The sequence below is a fragment of the Mustela putorius genome, unplaced genomic scaffold, assembly GCF_011764305.1.
Source record: "Mustela putorius furo isolate JIRA1106 unplaced genomic scaffold, ASM1176430v1.1 tig00000430_pilon_pilon_pilon, whole genome shotgun sequence".
In the NCBI taxonomy this organism is placed as follows: domain Eukaryota; kingdom Metazoa; phylum Chordata; class Mammalia; order Carnivora; family Mustelidae; genus Mustela; species Mustela putorius.
This window is the reverse complement of record NW_025421377.1, coordinates 23,879,103-23,898,476: the sequence shown is the minus strand read 5'-3', so window position 1 is coordinate 23,898,476 and position 19,374 is coordinate 23,879,103. Positions and strand designations below refer to the sequence as shown.

The following is a 19,374-nucleotide window of genomic DNA, read 5'->3' as shown; positions in this document are numbered from 1 at the left end:
TCCCCAGAGAGGAGGTGAGTGAGGAGATGGGTGAGACAGGTGAAGGGGATTATGGGTACACGTACTGTGATGAGCTCTGAGTAATGTGTAGAATTGCTGAATCACTATATTGTATGCCTGAAACCAATATAGTACTGTATGTTAACCATATCAGGATTTTTAAAAATTGGAAGGAAAAACAAAACAAAACAAAACAAAACAAACCTTTGCAGTAAGCAAAAAACATAGGTGCCCTTTTGAATCCAAGTTGCCACTGTTAATAGTCTGACCAGACTAGGCACAACTGAAGAAAGAAGAGAAATGAGGTCACTCTAGCTAGCACCGACCTGGTGAAGTCCTACCTGGCACATGTCGTGGAGCCTGTGTCCCTAGTTCAAGTTTTCTGTGCCTTCCTAGAAACCCAACAACAATGCGGTCAAGGAGAAACTGGGTCTTTCCCCAAGAACTCCTGTCTCTTCATGCACCGTCTCTGAAGGCTTTTTAATTTTTCTGGGGTAGTTCCTGTAAAAATAGTGAATGATCTCGTCTCTCCCGAGAAGACTTTTTTGTGGGGACTGAGCCTGAGACCTTCAGAGTTTCCATTCCAGATCTGCTCTCAGTTTCTGCCTCAAGTGCCTCGTAGTCCATGCAGCTGCCACGTCCAGTTTGGAGAGGAGGTCATGGGGTGGCCAGGCCAGTCACGATGGGATTGGTAACCTCTAATGTGACCAGCTTGACTTGCCAAGGGAGACAAGCTGTTTCACCAGACCTGACCCACTTTCCTTCCTCTTCCTGTCAGGCCCTTGGGGGTTCGAGCCCCAGCTGGCTCATCCGCTTTCCTCGGTCAGATGTCTCTGGAGAGGCCAGGATGTTCTCAGATGTCAGCGGTGGGGATCGTTTTTCAGACTTTAATGTTTTTTGTCACTCCTTTCATTCTGGAAGAATTATCATAAAGAACAATCTTCCATGGAAAAGTTTGGTCATCCCAAGCATGTGCCCCAAACCAGATATATGAGCTGCTTGACTTGCTCAACCCTTATATAACCTCAGATTTCCTGATTAACTCCTTTAATCTTAATTGTTTTAGAAAAAAAATTCAAAGCTTCTAAAGCTCTTTACTCCTAGTCTCCTGGGCACCGATGTTGGGTCCCAGGCTGCTTTACCACATTGCTTTGGCAAAACAATGACTTTCCCTGGGATTTTAAAAATATAATGAGGCCGTTCTCTTGCTTTGTAACTTTTTATCTCAGCATGAACTCAGTTCTCATCAAGGAGCTTTGTTTATAGCTTTAAATTTTTTATTCCTTTGGGAATAACCCAAATCAGTAATGACTTTACACAGCACACCTCTCACTCTTCTTAGAATATTTCTCTTGCCTATATAAGCAAAACTATCTGAGTAATTAAATCTCCTATAAGAGAAATTGTATTTTTTCCAGGGAAAAGAATTTCGAGTGTTGATTTTTCACTCTGACTTGTAAGGAAATCTATAATACCGAAACAAATGACTAGGTAGCTATAGAACCAAATAAATGACTAGGTAGCTATGGAGCCAAATAAATAGAACCAAATAAATAAACCAAATAGCTATAGAACCACATTCTACTTAATATCCTAGTTACTAATCAGAAGATGTGGATGCATATGATTATGGATAATTAAATATATATAGAATATTCAGTTTCTTATGCAGAGGCAGAGTTGAATTTCAGATACTATAGAAAATGTATGAATTCCTTGAGTATTAATTTTCCCTGAAAAAAAAAATTCTTCCCCTGTTACCTGGCCTCCTCCTCTTAAAATTCTTCTAATTACTTTGGTAAGGAATGATGTAGGTGAGAAAGGAGGAAACACACATGCTACCCACGCATATGCATATACATATGTTACATACACAAGCACACACACTTCACACTGGAAGACAATAATCCACTGTTCTGGAATGTCACAATTTCTCAAGTTTCCCATGAAAGATTTCTGTGACCTATGCCCCACATCCAATAACACATTACATAGAAAGAGGAAAAGAGGCTTTTTTTTTTTTTTCTTTTTTAGCTTTCCCTCCACATAGAGGAAAGGCATCATATCTACAGGCAACGAGCAACACTGAAAAAGAGCAGAGTCTATTTTTATCCCTTGCAACTTTTTGCTCGTTACTATTCTCTTTCTGACTCTACCTCAGGCAAAAAGTTAGAAAAAATACTGTATTAACCACGGCTGAGAAGAAGTGAAACAATGCCCTCAAATTTGCCCCATGCCTCCCCAAAGCACACATGTTACAAATCATGCCAGTATCAGAATGTTGCGGAAGCATCCAGAGGATTCTTGAAGTTATTCTGGCTACATAAGCAGAACTGCTATTGTTTAGTGCAACCCGCTCTGTGTCCTAAGGAGAGCCAATAAAAATCTCATTAATTTACACCATTGGTTTTCAATGAGGCTGATAACTTTAGAAATACGCCAAGGCATTTCCTTTTATTCCCCGCACCCCTCCATTTTTCTTCTATGTTGCTTGTCACAATGTCTGTAGGATACTACTGTTGCTTAGTGGTCAGGGACCAGGGACGCAGTCTCTGCATGCTTCATCCCCTCCAAATGCCCATAGCACTCTAGTTGAGAAATGCCGGATTTAAAGGGTATCAACCATTCTTCTATCATCGAGAGCAATAAAAAAGTAAAAAAGCAAACAAGTTAACCAAAAAAATACTTGAAATGATTGCAGCTGTTATCTTGAATAAAAGTAACTTATAATTGATCAAGTTATTAACTGCTTTTATCAGGTGGGTCTTTCATAAACATGGCTTAGATGTGAGAACAATATATCTGACTTGGGTTCAACTGTGTCCTCACAAAAATATATAATGAAGCCCCAACCTCTAGGTACCTGTGAACGGGACCTTAGTTGGAGATCTGGTCTTGGCAGAAAGAATCAATTTATGATGAGGTCACACTGACTATGGCGGGCCCTAATCCAGTATGACTGGATGGCTGGTGTCCTTACAGGAAGGGGATCTGGACAGAGACAGACTCGAAGGGAAGAAGGTCCTATGACGTCGGAGGCAGAGACTGAGATTAATGCTTCCACAAGCTGAGGAATGCCTGGAGCTACCAGGAACCAGAAGAAGCAAGAAAGGTCCTCCCCTCGAGGCTTCGGAGGGAGCATGGCCTTGCTGAAACCTCGACTTCAGACTTTCAGCTTCCAGAACAGTAAGAGAATAAATTTCTGTTTTTTAAAGCCATCCAAGTTTGTGCTAATTTGTTATGACAGCCCTAGGAAACTAAGACAATAGCTAATCTATATTTATCCCCAGCTTGGCAGTGGGGCAGAGTCCAAGGGAGCAAACAGTCTGCGGCAGAAGGAGGGAGTGGTGTTTGGGGGCAGGACACTTGCTGGCGTCCTCTGCTGCTGGGTAACAGAGAGGGCAGGGGCCTGTTCCCGCTTTTACCCAGGAGGGCACACTTTCTTTTGAATTCCTCTACTTGGGCCTTCTAAGATTTTTTTTTTTTTTAAGATTTTATTTATTTATTTGACAGAGATCACAAGTAGGCAGAGAGACAGGCAGAGAGAGAGGGGGAAGCAGGCTCCCTGATGAGCAGAGAGCCCGATGCGGGGCTCGATTCCAGGACCCTGGGATCATGACCTGAGCCGAAGGCAGAGGCTTTAACCCACTGAGCCACCCAGGCGCCCCTAGGCCTTCTAAGATTTAAAGGACAATCTTTTCTGGATTTCCTGGTCTAGAGTGAAATTCTATTTCATAAATACGTGTAGCTAAGTATGGTTGCCCAAAGACAGCAGGCTTGTTTGGAAAGTGGTTACAATTTCTTTCCAAATTTCATGAGCAGGCTACCCAGATCTCCTACCCTTTCTGTGCTTCCCCGGGGACCCGGGGACTCCTTCCCCACGTGGTATCCCAGCTCTCAGACCACTCTGCACTCTCCGCCCGTTTTGTCCGACATGCCAGCCCTTCAAGGCTCTCCGCCCTTCTACCTGCCAATCCATAAATCACTTTCAGCTGCTCTAAGTGAACGTGAATCTTCTCTCAGAGATCACGCATCCTTCCCGCGTCGCGCTCAAGTGTTGGCATGCCAGCAAGCAATGTGGAAGGGGGTTTGGAGTCTTTGAACTCAGGGGACTCCTGTTCTTTTATACATGAGAAGTGTAATCTTCTTACACATGGGCCTGAGGGATACGAACCAAAGACTAAGATCCCTGCTCTCCAAGGGCCAGAAGTCTAAAGGGGCAACATATGCAAACAAGTGGAGGGGAACACTGAACATGCAGGACTTAGAGAATTTTGGCCGGCAGACAACGGAGTATGGCATTCTAGAACAAGGAACTGGCAAGGGCAAAGGCCTGAAGTTATGTGGCCTGGCAAAGACCTTCCAAACAAGAATGATCTATTTGCTTCTCTAGCCTCTCCCATGGTGACTACCTGCACCACCTTTCTTTCATTCTGCCCCTAACTCAGATCGTAAGCCCCTTGGTAAGGGGTTGAGACTTGTTTCTGGAGAAATGGGGGCTTCTAGAAGATTCTTTTTAAAAACTTTGAATAATGGAAAAATTTAATCATCTATAAATTTGGAGAGGAGAGCATAATGGATCTTTAGGTACCTTTGTTCAGTTTCAAGAATTATAAACTCATGACAATTTTTTTTCTGTAATACCCTCACCTATATATCACCCCCATATTATTTTGAAGCAAATCCCAGGCACAGTGGTGCTTCTTATATAAATATAACAGTGTGTAACTCTAAAAGATAAGGGCTACTGTTGAAAACATACAGGTTAAGTCATTAGCATACTGAAAATGATAATACATTAATATCACCAAATGTCTAGTCAATGATTAAATTCACAATCGTCTCATGAAGGTCACAATTTATTTCCACAGTTTTGGTTTGATCCAAACAAGGTCCCCAGTTGTGATTGGTTGCTATGGTTCTTGAAGTTTCTTTTTCATCAATAAATCCTGCCTTGTCATCTTTCTCTTTAATCTCTCTCTTCTCCTTGCAATCTATTTGTTGAAGAAGCTGGTCTGTTTGTCATGTAGAGTTTTCTGTGGTCTGGCGTTTGCTGAGTTCACTCCTGTGGTTTTATTCAATACCTTCTTTGGTCCTCTGTATTTCCTGTGCCTTGATAGTTGGATGTGGAGGCTTGGTCAGATCTGGGTTCCTTTCAATGTGGCAAGGCTTGTTTCACAGGGGGTATTGCACCCTTCCATCTGGAGATATGGTATCTGGATGTCACACTTCATAATGTTGGCAGTCACGGGAGGTCAACGCCAAGACCACTAACTCACTGGGTGATGCCGTATGGTGCTGTCCTGCTTCCACTGGGCCATCTTCACTTACTAGCTGGAAAACATGTATAAAGATGGTCCTCCCATCATCTAATATTTGGTTGCTCATGGATACACCTCGTAAAATAAAGGCAAAAATAAGATCAATCGATCGATCGATCAAGAATTTTAGTTCTTCCCATTTATCTATTATTTTTCAAAATAATGTGTCAGTTTATTAGTATCCTCCAATGGAGACAAATGAAGTTTCGTGTTATTATTGCTTTGTCTTGGTATGATAATTAACTCGTGAGTTGGAACAATGTGACTCAGCCCATTGCAGTTATTATCCTCACTGCTGCTCAGTTTGCTCCATCTTTGGCCACTGGGGGCCTCATTAAGGCGTTCTGAGTCCTTTCCACCAGAGCCACGGTTGTCTTTGACAGCTTCCTGGCTATCTGGTATGACAAGGTAGTTCAGACTCATCTTACATGGTTTCTAGCCCACCCCTGGAAGTAACCACTTCTCCCAGGAGTCTTCATTCTTTTTTTTGGTGGAAATGGGATTTAGTAGCCATAGTCTAAGCACCTGGAAAACTCTGAAGCAGATTTAGGTTGGCTTCTGCTCCTTTGGGGGGGAGGGGAACGGGCAGTCTGGCTTGGCCTGAAGGACTTCCAAAAGAGTGGCGAGAGATTGTGAGAAGGGAAAGGGTGGCCAGTGACCATTTAGGAGTTACCGTGGCAGGTTAGGAAGAGATGACAAGATTCTCGATCAAGTCTGTAGCTGTGGGGATGGGAGAGAGGATCAGAGTTGAGAGAAACTTTGGCGACTAAGCTTGCATAGTCTGATTTGGTCATTCAAGACAGTAGGGATGAAGGAGGGTAAAAGATGATAGGCTTGGTTAAAGCCTAGCTTAGTCACTTACCAACTGTGTGATCTTCATCTCATTACTTCTGAGACTTGGTGACACCGTGGGATTGGTATGGTCCATCGCATGGGGTTGTTAGGGGCATTAAATGAAGTTGGAAATGGAATGAACATCATATAATGTGTGATACCTACAAAACGTTACAAATGTGGAATCTCCTTCCCACACCAGCATGTTGAGCTTTATCTAGAATATGAAGGGGTTGGCCTATCTGCTCATGGACTATTAGTAACGGATGCTCCAGCATTTGCCTAAACCACATTTTATTGATTATTTTATTAAAAAGATAACATAACAGATTTAATGTTGTCAAAGGAAAACAAATCATATATTCTTCTGAGGGCTATTTCTTCTTATTTGTTATCTAAGATGACAGATTTCATTATAGAAAAGCTTAGAATGATGTTTTAATTTAAAAATTGCTCCCGTAAATGACAACCAAAGTATTGAAACAAAGTATCTCAAATACTGATCAGTTAAGTCAGAGTTTCTTAAAATACTATCCAAAACGGTTGTTCTGATCAATGATTTATGTAGCACTCTGGTTTTATAAAATATAATATTAAAGTCAATTTCTTCCCAGAACCTCCCCCCACCCCGCCCATTACTTAGTGATATCCTATAAACCTTTCTGAAGTTATTTGCTTTTCTAAGATGTATTTTTTGAGGGATCCATCAGAAGGATTTCTGAATCACGATTTTGAGTTTAGAAGTAGCTATCCAGCAGTTATGATAGCAACATTAAGTGTGGATAAAGAGGGATTAAAATCTTTTTAAAAAAATTTTTTATTTTTCCAGCGTAACAGTATTCATTATTTTTGCACCACACCCAGTGCTCCATGCAATCCGTGCCCTCTCTAATACCCACCACCTGGATCCCATTTTTCTTTCCTTTTTTAATTGTGAAGGCAATACAAACTAGTTAAACAATTTCAGACAAAAGAGAAGGTCATAAAAAGTGAAACTAACCCAAAGCTCAGGTGCCAGAAATAACCACTGTATTCTTCTAAGTGATTTTCTCTACAGGCACACACATAAAAATGTTTTGAATATTTCATCACAATGTACATTTCTTCTATAGCTTGCTTTTCTGATATAATTGTGAAATATAAAGTCACACTTGTTAGTTCAATATATTGTAACCACTTAATGTGTTAGTACATAAATGAACCAACTGCCCCACACTTCTAAGCACCCGCTTGATGTTGCCCATTTGAATGAGCACTGAATGTATGCTAGTCTTTCTGACTAGCACTTTATAGTTAGACATTTATATGATTGCCACTATATTAATATTTTTAAAGTTCTTTATCAAAACAGACTCTGAAATCAGGTCTGGGTGGGTGAGAGATACATTCTTGCCAATTTCTGTGCCTGCTATAGTTTCCATAATGGTTAAAAAGAAGTGCTTGAGGGCAGCTTTGAAAAAGTGTTATAAGACATGACTTTCACTTAATGACATTTTATTTTTTTAATCAAAATTTGGTTGTAAATTTCCTCATTTCAAAAACCCCATCTTCCACTTGCTGATATCCCTCCTAACTCCAACGGTTCTCAGTGATGTAATAATTTCCCCTCCTTCAGCAGCCACACTTGTCTTTGAGATCTGGGAAGGCTTCTCTTGTCAGCGCATGTGGCTTTTCCTTTCTTCTCTTAAAAAAATGTATTTGAATCACTGTATTGAGATAGGGCACACAAATACAAAGCGGTGCAGCGACTTTGGAAAACCATCTGACAGTTCCTCAAAAATGAAACCTAGAGTTGCCATAAGCCGTGCTTTATATTTCCTTTAGGAACCCGGTCCTTCCCACAGAGGAGAAGTGGCAGAACGGTCCCCAGTCCTCTGGTGTCATGCTCATCTCACCCCATGCGGCCCCCCCCAGCACCAGGACGGGCTGACTGCCCTTGGCCACTCCCCGGTGTACAGCCCATACTCCTTCAAGCTGCCCAGCACCTGTAACCCTCAAAAAGGGGCAAGCAGACCTCACTGAACGAGCAAGGCAGATGTTTTTAATATAAATTGCCATATTTTCTTTTTTAAAAAAATTATTTATTTGAGAGAGTGAGAGAGAGGGCACGAGAGGGGGTCTAGTCAGAGGGAGAAGCAGACTCCCCACTGAGCAGCAAGCCCAGTGCAGGACTCGATCCCAGGACCCCAGGATCATGACTGAGCCTAAGGCAGTCACTTCACCAACTGAGTCACCCAGGCACCCAAGTGTCATCTTTTCTGTTCTTTGGTTTGTTTATAGGTTGCTCTGCAAGCATAATCTTCAATTATACCATTGTCCCGGAGGCTTCAATACAAGTATGTTGTTATTTCCTAAACCCATGTTCTTTTTGGCAGTTGCTAAATACTTAAATGTTTCTATTTGAGCCCGAAAGTACCATGAGTATTTGTTGGATGATGAAGCGGACAGGCCTGCCAGCCTCGGTGACTGTAACACCAGCCACGTGAGGGGGGCCGCCCTGCAGTGCTGATAACAAGCATTCACAGGAATGCGGGTCTGATACCAGTCAGCACTTCCACCACTTGGAACTACTGCTTGGACGACAACACCATCAGAATCATCCGTGCGGGCTCAGGGCAGTCTTTAAGGCCAAGAGAACGCCTTGTTCTTCTTACCATCTCAACATGCAGCACTGGAATCTACTTAACGTCCTCAAACATCACTGCGAAATGGCCCGTCATGCTTCATTTAGACTCAATTCACTTTTTATCATCAGGTTATTTTTATTCAGAAAATTCTCAAAAATGTTCAAATAGTGGAGATTTATCTTTATCGTTTCTAGCTGAGCTCAAAAGTGACATTTTCTTAATTGGCCAGAGAACTTAAAATGTTTCAGCTATTTCTTCTTCTTCTTCTTTCTTCTTCTTCTTTTCTCTACATTTCAGCTATTTCAAAGTGATATCCATGGGGTGGGGAAGGGGGCCAAAATCAACATTTTTAAAAGAAATGTTTTGTAAAGGCATGCTCAAAAAAAAAAAAAAAAAAAGCTGATTTTAAAGTTTAGCTTTTGTAACCCTCAAAGAAAACTAAAGGCTGACTCATATTTTTTTAAAAAAGCTATTTGGAAACACTAGGCATAAGCACCTGATTATAGGCAGGTTGGGCAAATGTCTCATTTTGGGGTGATCTAAGGCAAAATTTGAATTGAGTCTTCATTTTGCCAACCTTCAAAAATGTATCTTTTAAAAGAGTTTATTTATTTATTTGAGAGAGCATGAGCAGGGAGAAGGGCAGAGGGGGAGGGAGAAGCAGATTCCTGCTGAGCAGAGAGCAGGTGGGGCTCGAGCCCAGGACGCAGGGATCATGACCTGAGCCAAAGGCAGCGGCTTAACCCACTGAGTCACATGTGCCTCTCAAAAATATGTTTTAGTCATTCGGTTCAACAAATATATTCTGAGTATACCCAAAGTGCCATGTAGTATTTAGCATTGGGGAAACCACAGAAAATAAGAGACAAAATCCCAGGGGGCAGGAATGGGTAGGGGATGGAGGAAAATTGACATTAAAGAAAAAGTAGAGGCAAAAGGCAGTGGAGGGGAGCTGGGAATGTGGTGTTGTCCGGTGGAACAGACTGCAATTTTAAAATGCTGGTCAGGAGGAATCTCACGGTAGGTGACAAATGAGCAAAGACTTTAGGGAGGTGAGGGAATTAGCTGTCTGAAAAATTATGTCCTAGACAGAGAAACCAGCTGCTGTATGCTCTAAGGAAGCCAGTGTGGCTGGTGTAGGGTGAGCAAAGAAGAGGTAGAATGTCCAAGAATGAATGGGGCAGGGTCTCATGTAAGGCTTGATGGTCACATGAAGGACTCGGGATTTTGCTTTGCATGCAACAGGAAGCCACTGCAAAGCCGTGAACTGAGCAATGACATCATCTACTGGATTCCCATTGGATCAATTGTTACCATGTGGAGAACAGACATTAGGAGAGTCAGGGTCCAGTTGGCAGATCTGAGAGGGGGCCGCGGCTGTATTCCAGGCGAAAGAGACATGGTTCACCTGGAGCAAGACAGTGGAAACGGCAAATAATGTTTGAATATATGTCTATTTTAAAGGTAGGGCAAAGAGATCTGAAAGGATTGGATGAGGGGTGTTGGTAGAAAGGGACTCAGGACTCAGGATTTTCAGCCTGAGCAATGAGAAAGTTGACTTGCCATTAATTGATATGCGGAAGGTTTCATGCCTAGCCTCCTGGCGGGGTGTGTGTGTGGGGGGGAAGTCCAGGGGTTCAGACTCAGACATACCGAGTTTAAGATGACTATTAGACAGTCAACCATTGATTTCCTTCTGACCAAGTCAAAATTCATCATCTTCAAAGAATGAAAATACTCTGAGGGTAGAGTTCTGTTTTCTTCATTGTTGTTTCTCCAGAATCTCGGATAATGTTTAGTACATGTAGGTTCTCGATTAAAAATTAATTTAACAAATTTTTGCTAAGCACTCGTTATGTATCTTGCTCTGTTCTACATGTTAGGGGCACAGTGGGGACAAAGTAGCTAAAATTTCTGCTCTCCCTGCACCTTACAATCTAGTAGTGGTATGCAGGCAAACAAATGAAGTAAAATAAATTAAATCTTCTATTTGTTGGTGTACCTACTTAATAAACATTTGTTGAATGCTTACTCACAGGGTAATCAATGTATATATCATAACTTAACAAGGCAGAAGACTGAGATCTTGGAGTTGGTATTCCATACCAGCCTGACTTAGCCAAATCCTGGTTCAGCCTTGTTGCTTCTCACAAATCTCATCCTCAGGCGCCTGGGTGGTTCAGTCTGTTAAGCATCTGCTTTTAGCTCAGGTCATGATCCCAGAATCCTAGGATGGAGACCCACTTGGGCTCCCTGTTCAGTGGGAAGCTGCTTTTCCCTCTGACCCTCCCATTTCTCATGCTCTCTCTCACATTCTCTCTCAAATAAAGAAATAAAATCTTAAAAAAGTCTCATCCTCACCTGATACACATCAGGGCTGCGTGCCTCATCCTATAAGCACGTGAGGGGGGCCTGCTCAAAATAGAACTCTTTGAAGTGGAGGTCTAAGATGGCTGCCTTGAAGTAAGCACCCCCAGGCCACTCAGCCCCCCTTAATGGATCTGAACTAAGCAGCATATTCCTTTTGACATCTCAAAGCATTTTCTCATTCTTTGTCCCCTTTTACAAGGCTGTGGATACCTTGCTTACCTGCCATTAAGGGCCACCACAGTTTCATCTGAAAGGCTCAATTTGCAACTTTTCACAAACCTAAAAAGGTGTACTAAAGTAGGCTCTATGTTCACATCAGTCTGAGGAGGAATCTCTTACCCCACTCCCCCAACCCCTCCACCTAAAACGAAACTTGATGCATTTTCCATTCCCAGCAGGAGCAGCAGGAAGGGGGTGGTTTGGTCTTTAGTAGCCCCCAATAATTTTACTTATTACCCCCCAATTATCCTTCCACAGCCACCACATTCAGCCATCTGACATACTCTCTGTCTCATGTAACAGACCACCCCCCAGCCTCTCCTATGGTACTATGCAGAATTTCTGGAACAGCCATGACTCCTTCCTACTAACCATTTCTTATCAGTTTCCACACAGAATTTGATATCATACTTACTTCCCCACCAACATTTCTTAGAAGGCAAATAATGAATGATCTTATGTCCTTGAAAACCATCATGTCCTTGCTCAGACCTGTCTGAATAGCCCTTCAAAGGGAGAATTCCAGGGCTCTTTCATCTTGAATGCTGTTCTTATCAAAGTTGTAATTTTTAAGACAAAACATCCAGGGTTCCTCATCAGTTGGGTGATGGCCATATTCATCTTGGTGTTGCCTCTCATGCAGCAGATCCACGGAGAGCAAGAATTTCCCATTGGCAGAGTGTGTGATTCACCAATGACTTGCCCCCTTTCCCAGGCCAACAAAGTGGTGTTCAGCCCCCCGGATTTCTTTACGTCCCTCTGATGAACAAACGGGCATCGAGACTCCCCTATATTGTAATTCTGGGATGTACTGAAGTCTTCCTGTAATTTGACATAATTTGATACCCTACAGGAGCTCAATAGAATGATGGCATCTTAACATTTCCCTAAACACCTACAGAAAAGGCATTGTAGCTTTTGTACAGTGAAGAAAGAGCGCAATTATCCTTAGATAATTGTTATCATTCTTCCTAAAGAATCTAAATGACAGTACAAAGCAAGAATCACATGGTGTGGAGTGTGTAACAATCAATGAAATGTTCAACACCAGTAGAAAGGTATCTGTCTACTGTCCATCTGTAGGATCACAAAAGCTTTTCTAACAAACTGAAAAGATTTCCTAAGAAGCAGAAGCATCATCACAGGACATGATAGTAAGTGAACAAATTGTCCATAATGAAGTTATGCTTCTGGACAACACAATACCGGCTAGAATATCATCATTTAAAAGGTTACATGTTTTGATCACCTTCATTCAATCACAGCCAAAACACACACACAAAACCAAACAAAATTTTCTCTGCTCCAGTTCTTTTCATGGTCAGCACCTGTGTTCAAGTTCCTATGTCCTTATCTCCTCCCTGATAGAAAACAAAATCCAGTAGCAGAATGCGGACTGGAAGTGGAAGATATTATCATCAAAGTTGTGGTCTACCATGCATCTATGCATCTTATTTTGTATTGAACAGATGTGTTTTCCTAAATATCATGCTGCTAACTTGCCACAATCCCCTCCCCTTAACAGTTACCTATTCATAGACTTCACAGATTTTGTCATAGATACCATCATCCATCAAAAGTGCAAATTTCCACCTCAGTCTAATTGCTTAAGGGTTTTTTTTTTTTTTTGTTCTTGCTGTTTTCCAATTTGCCTTGAAATTCTAATATGATGCTTCAGGCTTCATACCTACAGATTTCAAGTGTACCAATAGACCTATCCTGCAGGAATTATGTAAACCTTATAATAATTAATATTTGTGAGATGTATTAAGATCCTGGCACAGAAAAGAGCATTGAAATCCAAAGCTATTCTATAACTTTCTTTTTTAATCAGTTGCCAGCTGGATTGTAGAGGGCTTCTAGTTCCAGCTCCCAGGCAAGAACATTGCTACCATTTAAAATACGTATGCCTTTTTTTTTTTTTTTTTTTTTTTTAAGAGAAAAGTCAGAGTCGTTACCAGAGGCAAGGTAAGGAAGCTTCAGGAAGCCTATAGAAATCCCAGGTGTTCAGAAACACGTAACAATGTACAGTTAATGGAAATGCAATTAGAGGATTGCTTGGCTGGCTCAGTCGGTTAAGTGTCTGACTATTGATTTGGGGTCAGGTCATGATCTCAGTGTCCAGGGTTTGAGCCTTAACTCCAGCTCAGCTATGGCTCTAGCACTCAACAAGGAGTTGGCTTCCAGATTCTCTCCCTCTCCCTTGGTCCCTCCCCACGCCAACTCTCTTTAAAATGAACAAATAAATCTTGAAAAAAAAAAAAAAAGAAATACAATCAGATTAAAAATATTTCATTGGAGAGCTGCCTCTGAACCCCATTCCTGGCAACTGCCATAGACTAGAGAGAGAGAGAGAGAGAGCTGCTCTGAAATTTCCCAGTTTTCCCATGAACAGACAGAAATGGAGCAGGCAACTTAACCTAGATTGGGGGCAGGGTTCAAAGTAAAGTGAATCCTATATCAAACCCATCGTATAGACAAACTGCAGATAAAAAGCCAAACATAGGGTTTCTAGATAAAATACGGGATGCCCAGTTAAATTTGGATTCAAGATGAACCATGAAGAATTACTTAGTTTAAATTTGTCCCGACTATTGTGTAGGACATGCTTAGAATTCACTCTTTATTTGAAATTCAAATTGGACTGGGCAATCTGTATTTTTATTTGCTAAATCTGGCAATACTAGCCAAAGGAAAATTAAAACAGCTTATTTTCAATTGACATTATACTGCCCTGTACCATTGGAAAACACGGATAAAAAGAATTACGTAATTGTCTATTTTGTTGTGAAGATTTCTGTTACTTAAAAGTGGCAAAGGTGTCAACGTTCATAAATGACATTAAAACAGGTAAAAGAAATGGGCTATGCTGGTAAAAGGATGATGATGAACCTTACATCAGAAAATCTGCTGTTACACAAATTCTGTCATTTGAATAATTTAAGCTATGACTAAAAGCAAAGTAATGCCGCACACAAATCAGTCTTATTTTATAGTCACCTCAACTGGACGATAACCCATTAGCCTTGCATTTCCAAGTAAAAAGCCAGTGTTGCCGAAGGCACACACTTACCACTTACCCACCTCTTCTCAGAACTGTCAATGTCCTCTAATGAAACATTAATTTTTCCAAACAACAGTTTTAGTCAGCGTCTTATTAGCAAAGCAAATATATGATTCCTAAACTAACATGTCCCGTTTAAGGGACAGTTACTTCCGAAAGGAAGCAAATTAATAGAAATATTATGGCAGGATTCGGTTCATTTGGATGTTAAGACAGCCAATTTCAATATTTTGAAAATATTTCTAAAATGTACCTTTCCATTATTTCCAGTGGATGTGATAGCCATGTCCCTACCTTCCCACCCCCACAGGGAAAATTATTGCTTCAGAAAATCTGAACAAACAGGGTAAATAGTTGGCCAATATTTTCCTTATAAAAACACACGCACAATTAGACCTGGCCCAAATGCTCAAGGTAAATTAAAGATCTGGCCATTACTGATGCTTCTGGGTTTTCGAGAAAGCCATTCTGGATCATTCAGGTACCAGGAGCTGCCTTCTCCTAAGTCCTTTGATCGGAATCATCTAAAATTTGTGGCTCTGGAAACCTGACTTAAAGGTTTAGCTGAGTTGGGCTTCTGAAACACACCAGTTTACAAAAGACTTTGTGGAAGAAATAAAGTCCTTCGTGAGACTTGCCATCTATTTATTACAGAGCATTCTTTTGGACTGTTGTGCTAAATCTAATCTGGCACATTATTAACCTTTGCCAATTAGGCATTTAGTAGGCTAGGCTGAATTATTTTCTTAATTTGCACATTAAGGTTTGCCAAAACAACTGGCACTATGATGGTAAATTAGTTGAGATCTTTGATTTATATAGTTTAAGTGCAAACGTAGAAGCCCTGCTTCCGAGAGGATGACCTAATGGGTACCAAACACTAGTAAACATTATTAATAAGATTAATAGAAACAATGGCAGCTAATGCTTATTGAGTGCTTCCTATGTTCCAGGCACTGTAAGTACATTTAGTCATTTAAAACTTTCAATAATCTTATGAGGTTTTATTTCCCCAATGTTGTGGATGAGAAAACTGAGAATGGTTAAGTTACTTGCCCTAAAATACACTTTTAGTTAAGTAGTCAAACTCAGCTTTGTACCTAGGCGATCTAGCGGCAGAATGATCTAGAAGCAGAAACTACCCGCTTACCACTTTGCAACACTGCCTCAGCTCATGTATTAGATAACAATGAAGACCTTCCACCTTCTCAGGTCAGGTTTCATGGGAAGGAGGTGTCACTTCTTGGACTGAGATACAGATTTCCGAGGAATAGGAGTAACCCTTTACCCCCGCTCCCAAACAACCACAGGCAACCTTGCAATTCTCTTAAAGTGTGTGCATTTTTGGTTTATTTTTAATATGGTTATGATAGGATTCATGAAGCAGCTTTAATATGCTTATGATAAGGTATTGACATATATCAGGGTCTGCAGTGACAACAGAGCTGTAAATGTGTGAGGTGGGGTCTCCCATCAATGATAGGGACATTCTAGATGTTAGTCAGCCAGAGAAGAGCGATCTGACAAACCCAGAACCACAGATGGGATCTCTAGCTGGGTGGCGGGCTGGAGTCTAACTCTCCTGAGTTTGATCACCAGCGGCCAAGGTCATGGGGTGGGATGTGATGGTCTCTCTGTGGGAAGAGTAGGGACAGACATGGCAGAATCCAGGGTACCGGTAGAGTAGGATCATGGGGTTTGTGCCTCTTTTTACCTAAGCTTCTTTCCCTGTTGTCCCCCTTGAGTGCTGGAAAGGGCCTTTTGAAAGTTCCAGTATCTCTCCAATGTCTCAGTGAGGGCGTTTTTAAACAAATGGGGCCATAGGACACCAGAGGGGGGTGATGATGATGGTGGGAAAACAGAAGAGAATCCAGAGGGGAGAGGGATGAAGACAGAAGCTTCCTGAAGCCTGCCATCCTCTCTCCCTCACCAGGTCCGTAGCCAAAGCTTGGGGGTGCTGCCTTATAACTTAATTTGGAGGCAGTGTTCCAATGTGCCTTATACACAGAGATGTTTGAGAACGGTCTATAAAACAGCCGTGATCGTTTGACACCACAATCAACTTTGAAAGGTCTGAAGACAGTCTAATCCTTCTCCTTTCCTTCTTTTTAAGATACAAGTGAAGAAATGTAGAGATGATTGTTGCTGATAGTGCCGACGTATTTGAAAGCGTCTGTTAGTCAGGAAGGAGCAAATGCTATGTACTTAATGAGTGGATTTATTAAGCTAAAAAAAAAAAAAGCCCCCTGCCAAACCCCATTCCTGGCTCAAGAAAGTATCACCTTAAGAGTTTGACTCCTTTTTAAAAAGAAGGTGGAAAAGAAGGTGGAAAAGGAGGAGGGGTGGGTCCGAAAGTTGGAGGAGGAGGAGGACCAGGAGGACAAAGAGCAATTGCTGCATGAAAGTGGCCAGGGCTTGACAAGGGAGCTGGGGAATGGCACTTTCATTTCAGGAACCCTCACCCCTCTCTCCTTGACCAACACAGCAATTGTTTTTCCCTAGAAAAAACGTTATTTCGGTTTCTGAAAACAGCCAACTTTAGGATGCAGAGAGTCTCAGGAGGTATTTATGCCAATTTTTATATTATTTTCTCCCAGCTTATTGCAAGTAGCTCTAACACCACAAGGATCCTTACAGAGGGAAGGCTGAAGCTTCATCACTCTGTTTGTAAGATGCACCCAGAAACACAGCCAAGTCTTCCGGGGTCAGGAGAGCCCCAGAACTGGGAGGCTGTGAGCCTCTTGGTTCTGACCCAGTCCCCAACATGCGTGCACGGATGAGGCTGCTCAGTGGGCCCACCCGCCCGCTCACTCCAGCGATGCCCAAGGGCAATAGTCTCACCCCAGAACAGCCGGACTAAACTCTAAAATTGACCAAGGGGGGAAAAAAAAATTGAGCTCCTTAGAAAAAATGCTACTACACTGCCTGGTAGGGTTAATCCGGGTATTGTCAGCTGCCAGAGCTGTCGATTAAAAAAAAAAAAAAAAAAAAAAAAAGACCAGCCGCAGGGTAAAAATGAGGAAAAAAACCTACCCGCTGGCTCTACTGGCTCGCTCAAGTTCTGCGCCTCGGGCGTCAGGAAAAGAGGTCTAGTGAGGGGCAAAGTGAAGGCACCTGTCCTGTCGTTTCGCGAACACCCCCTGCTCGGAGCGTTGCTGGTTCTGCCTCACAGGACAGTCCCGTGCTCCGGGACGCGGCCGCTAACACCGGCTGGGATCCCGCCGGAGGCTGCGAGCCAAAGCCGGCGAGTGTCCGGGAACCGTCCGCGGCCGCGACTGCAAACGGTGCGGAGCCCAACACGCAAACGGTTTCTTTTTCTCAGTAAAGGAAGAAAACAAAAACGAAACAGAACACGCTCTAGTCTTGAGTTGGGAAACTTTTCCTCAAAATTGCGTTATCCTTTGTGAGCGGCCGGGAAACCCCTAGCTTCGTCTCACGGGACTGAGACGACCCGTGTCCACAAGAACACAAACCCAGGCAGTTCAGGAGGAAAAATAATAAAAATAAAAAATAAAAATAAATCACGGACCAGAAGCGTAAGTCAAGCCGGGTTGTGCTGTGCGGCTTTGGAACATTCGAATCGAAACACCCGTGTCCGCGCGCTCGGGGCTGCTCGTTCCACTGGCGCCTTATCCACAGCCGGCTGTCCTGGTGCGGCTGCATTTTCTGGAAAAACTGGGTCCCCAGCACCAGGCTGAGCGCGCTGTCTCCCGGCCCCCACTCTGCCAAGCTCCGTCCTCCTGCTCCTCTCTCCGCAGCCCCTGCCCGAGGCCGCCGCCGTCGGTCCCGAGACCCGCGAGGCGCGCGCGGGGAAGCCGCCCAGAATCAGGGTCGAGGCTGGGGGCACTTGGAGCCAACTTGGCCGTCTCCGCCACCGCACGCATTTCTGGGAGGCTGCGGGCCACACGGTAGAACTGCAAACCCAGGAGGCGAGCTTGAGCCGGGTGAAGGCAGCGGCCGGCGGGGCTGTTCGTGCCGCATCGCCCCCAGCGCGCAACCACGGAGGGACGCCGGGGACCCGAGACCGGGACACCGCCGAGCCCCGGCCGCGCGCGCAGCCACTGCTTGGCTAGAGCCTTCCAGACGCGGTTCCCCGCTCTTCTCCCGTCCCTCTCCGGGTCCGGCCGCCTCTAGAAGTGTGCTGCCCGACTCTGGCATGGTGGGCTCGGAGACCCGAGAAGCCTCGAGTCGCACGCAGTGTCGCCCACCCGGGGTTCGAACGCGTCGCGCAGCCACCTGTTCCACAACGCCCGGAGTTGGTGTGGGCGCGGGCTGCGGCAGGAAGGACCCTGCCATCCCCTGGGTCCCACACGGCCCAGGATCCCGACAGGCTGGCACCACCCCAAATCCAAGTGCGCACATACCTTCACGCAACTCCGGAGGCTCGCCCCACTCCGGCCACCCGCGCGCGGTGACTTCCTTCCCGGTGTCGCCGCCGCCCCAGCCCCAGCCCCAGCCCCGGCGCCGGCCACCGGGGCCCCGAGCGCGCCCGGCTCCTCCGGTAGGACGGCGCCCCGAAATACCTGCAGTGAAGATGCAGAGAGCGAAGAGAGCCTTGCAGACCATGGTACCCCGGTGTGCGGTGCCGAGCTCCGCGACTGACCGAGCGCTCGGAGCGCGTCCGGCTCCTCCTCTGCCGCGCTGGCGGCCGTGGGAGCCGGGAGGCGAGGGCGGCTCTGCGCGCTCGGGCTCGGGCTGCTCGGGCGAAGGGCGGAGAAGCGAGACGAGCGCGGCGCGGCTCCGTCAGCGGCGTGTCCTCCGGCGCCCGGCGCGCTTCTGCTCCATCCCCGCCGCCCGAGCCTGGGCCGCCTCTGCCGCCGCGCGGGCCCCAGCCAAACCCCTCCCACCCGGGCCCCGCGGCGCTGACGAGGCCAGCCCCTGGCCTCCACTCTCCCGGCGCTCGGGTCCCCGGAGCCTCGGCCCAGGGCGGCCTCTGCTG

At 44.3% G+C, this 19,374-nt stretch overlaps 1 protein-coding gene across 1 annotated transcript in view; it reads right to left on the bottom strand.

Annotated features, from left to right (window-relative positions):
- Positions 1-19,145, bottom strand: part of PARM1 (prostate androgen-regulated mucin-like protein 1) — a 99,832-nt gene extending 80,687 nt beyond the window's left edge. Inside the window, exon 1 of the mRNA XM_004766265.3 lies at positions 18,959-19,145. Coding sequence (XP_004766322.1) covers positions 18,959-19,001 — 43 coding nt within the window. The 5' untranslated portion in view covers positions 19,002-19,145. The remainder of the gene's footprint in view (positions 1-18,958) is intronic.
- Between the last annotated feature and the right edge of the window lie 229 nt (positions 19,146-19,374).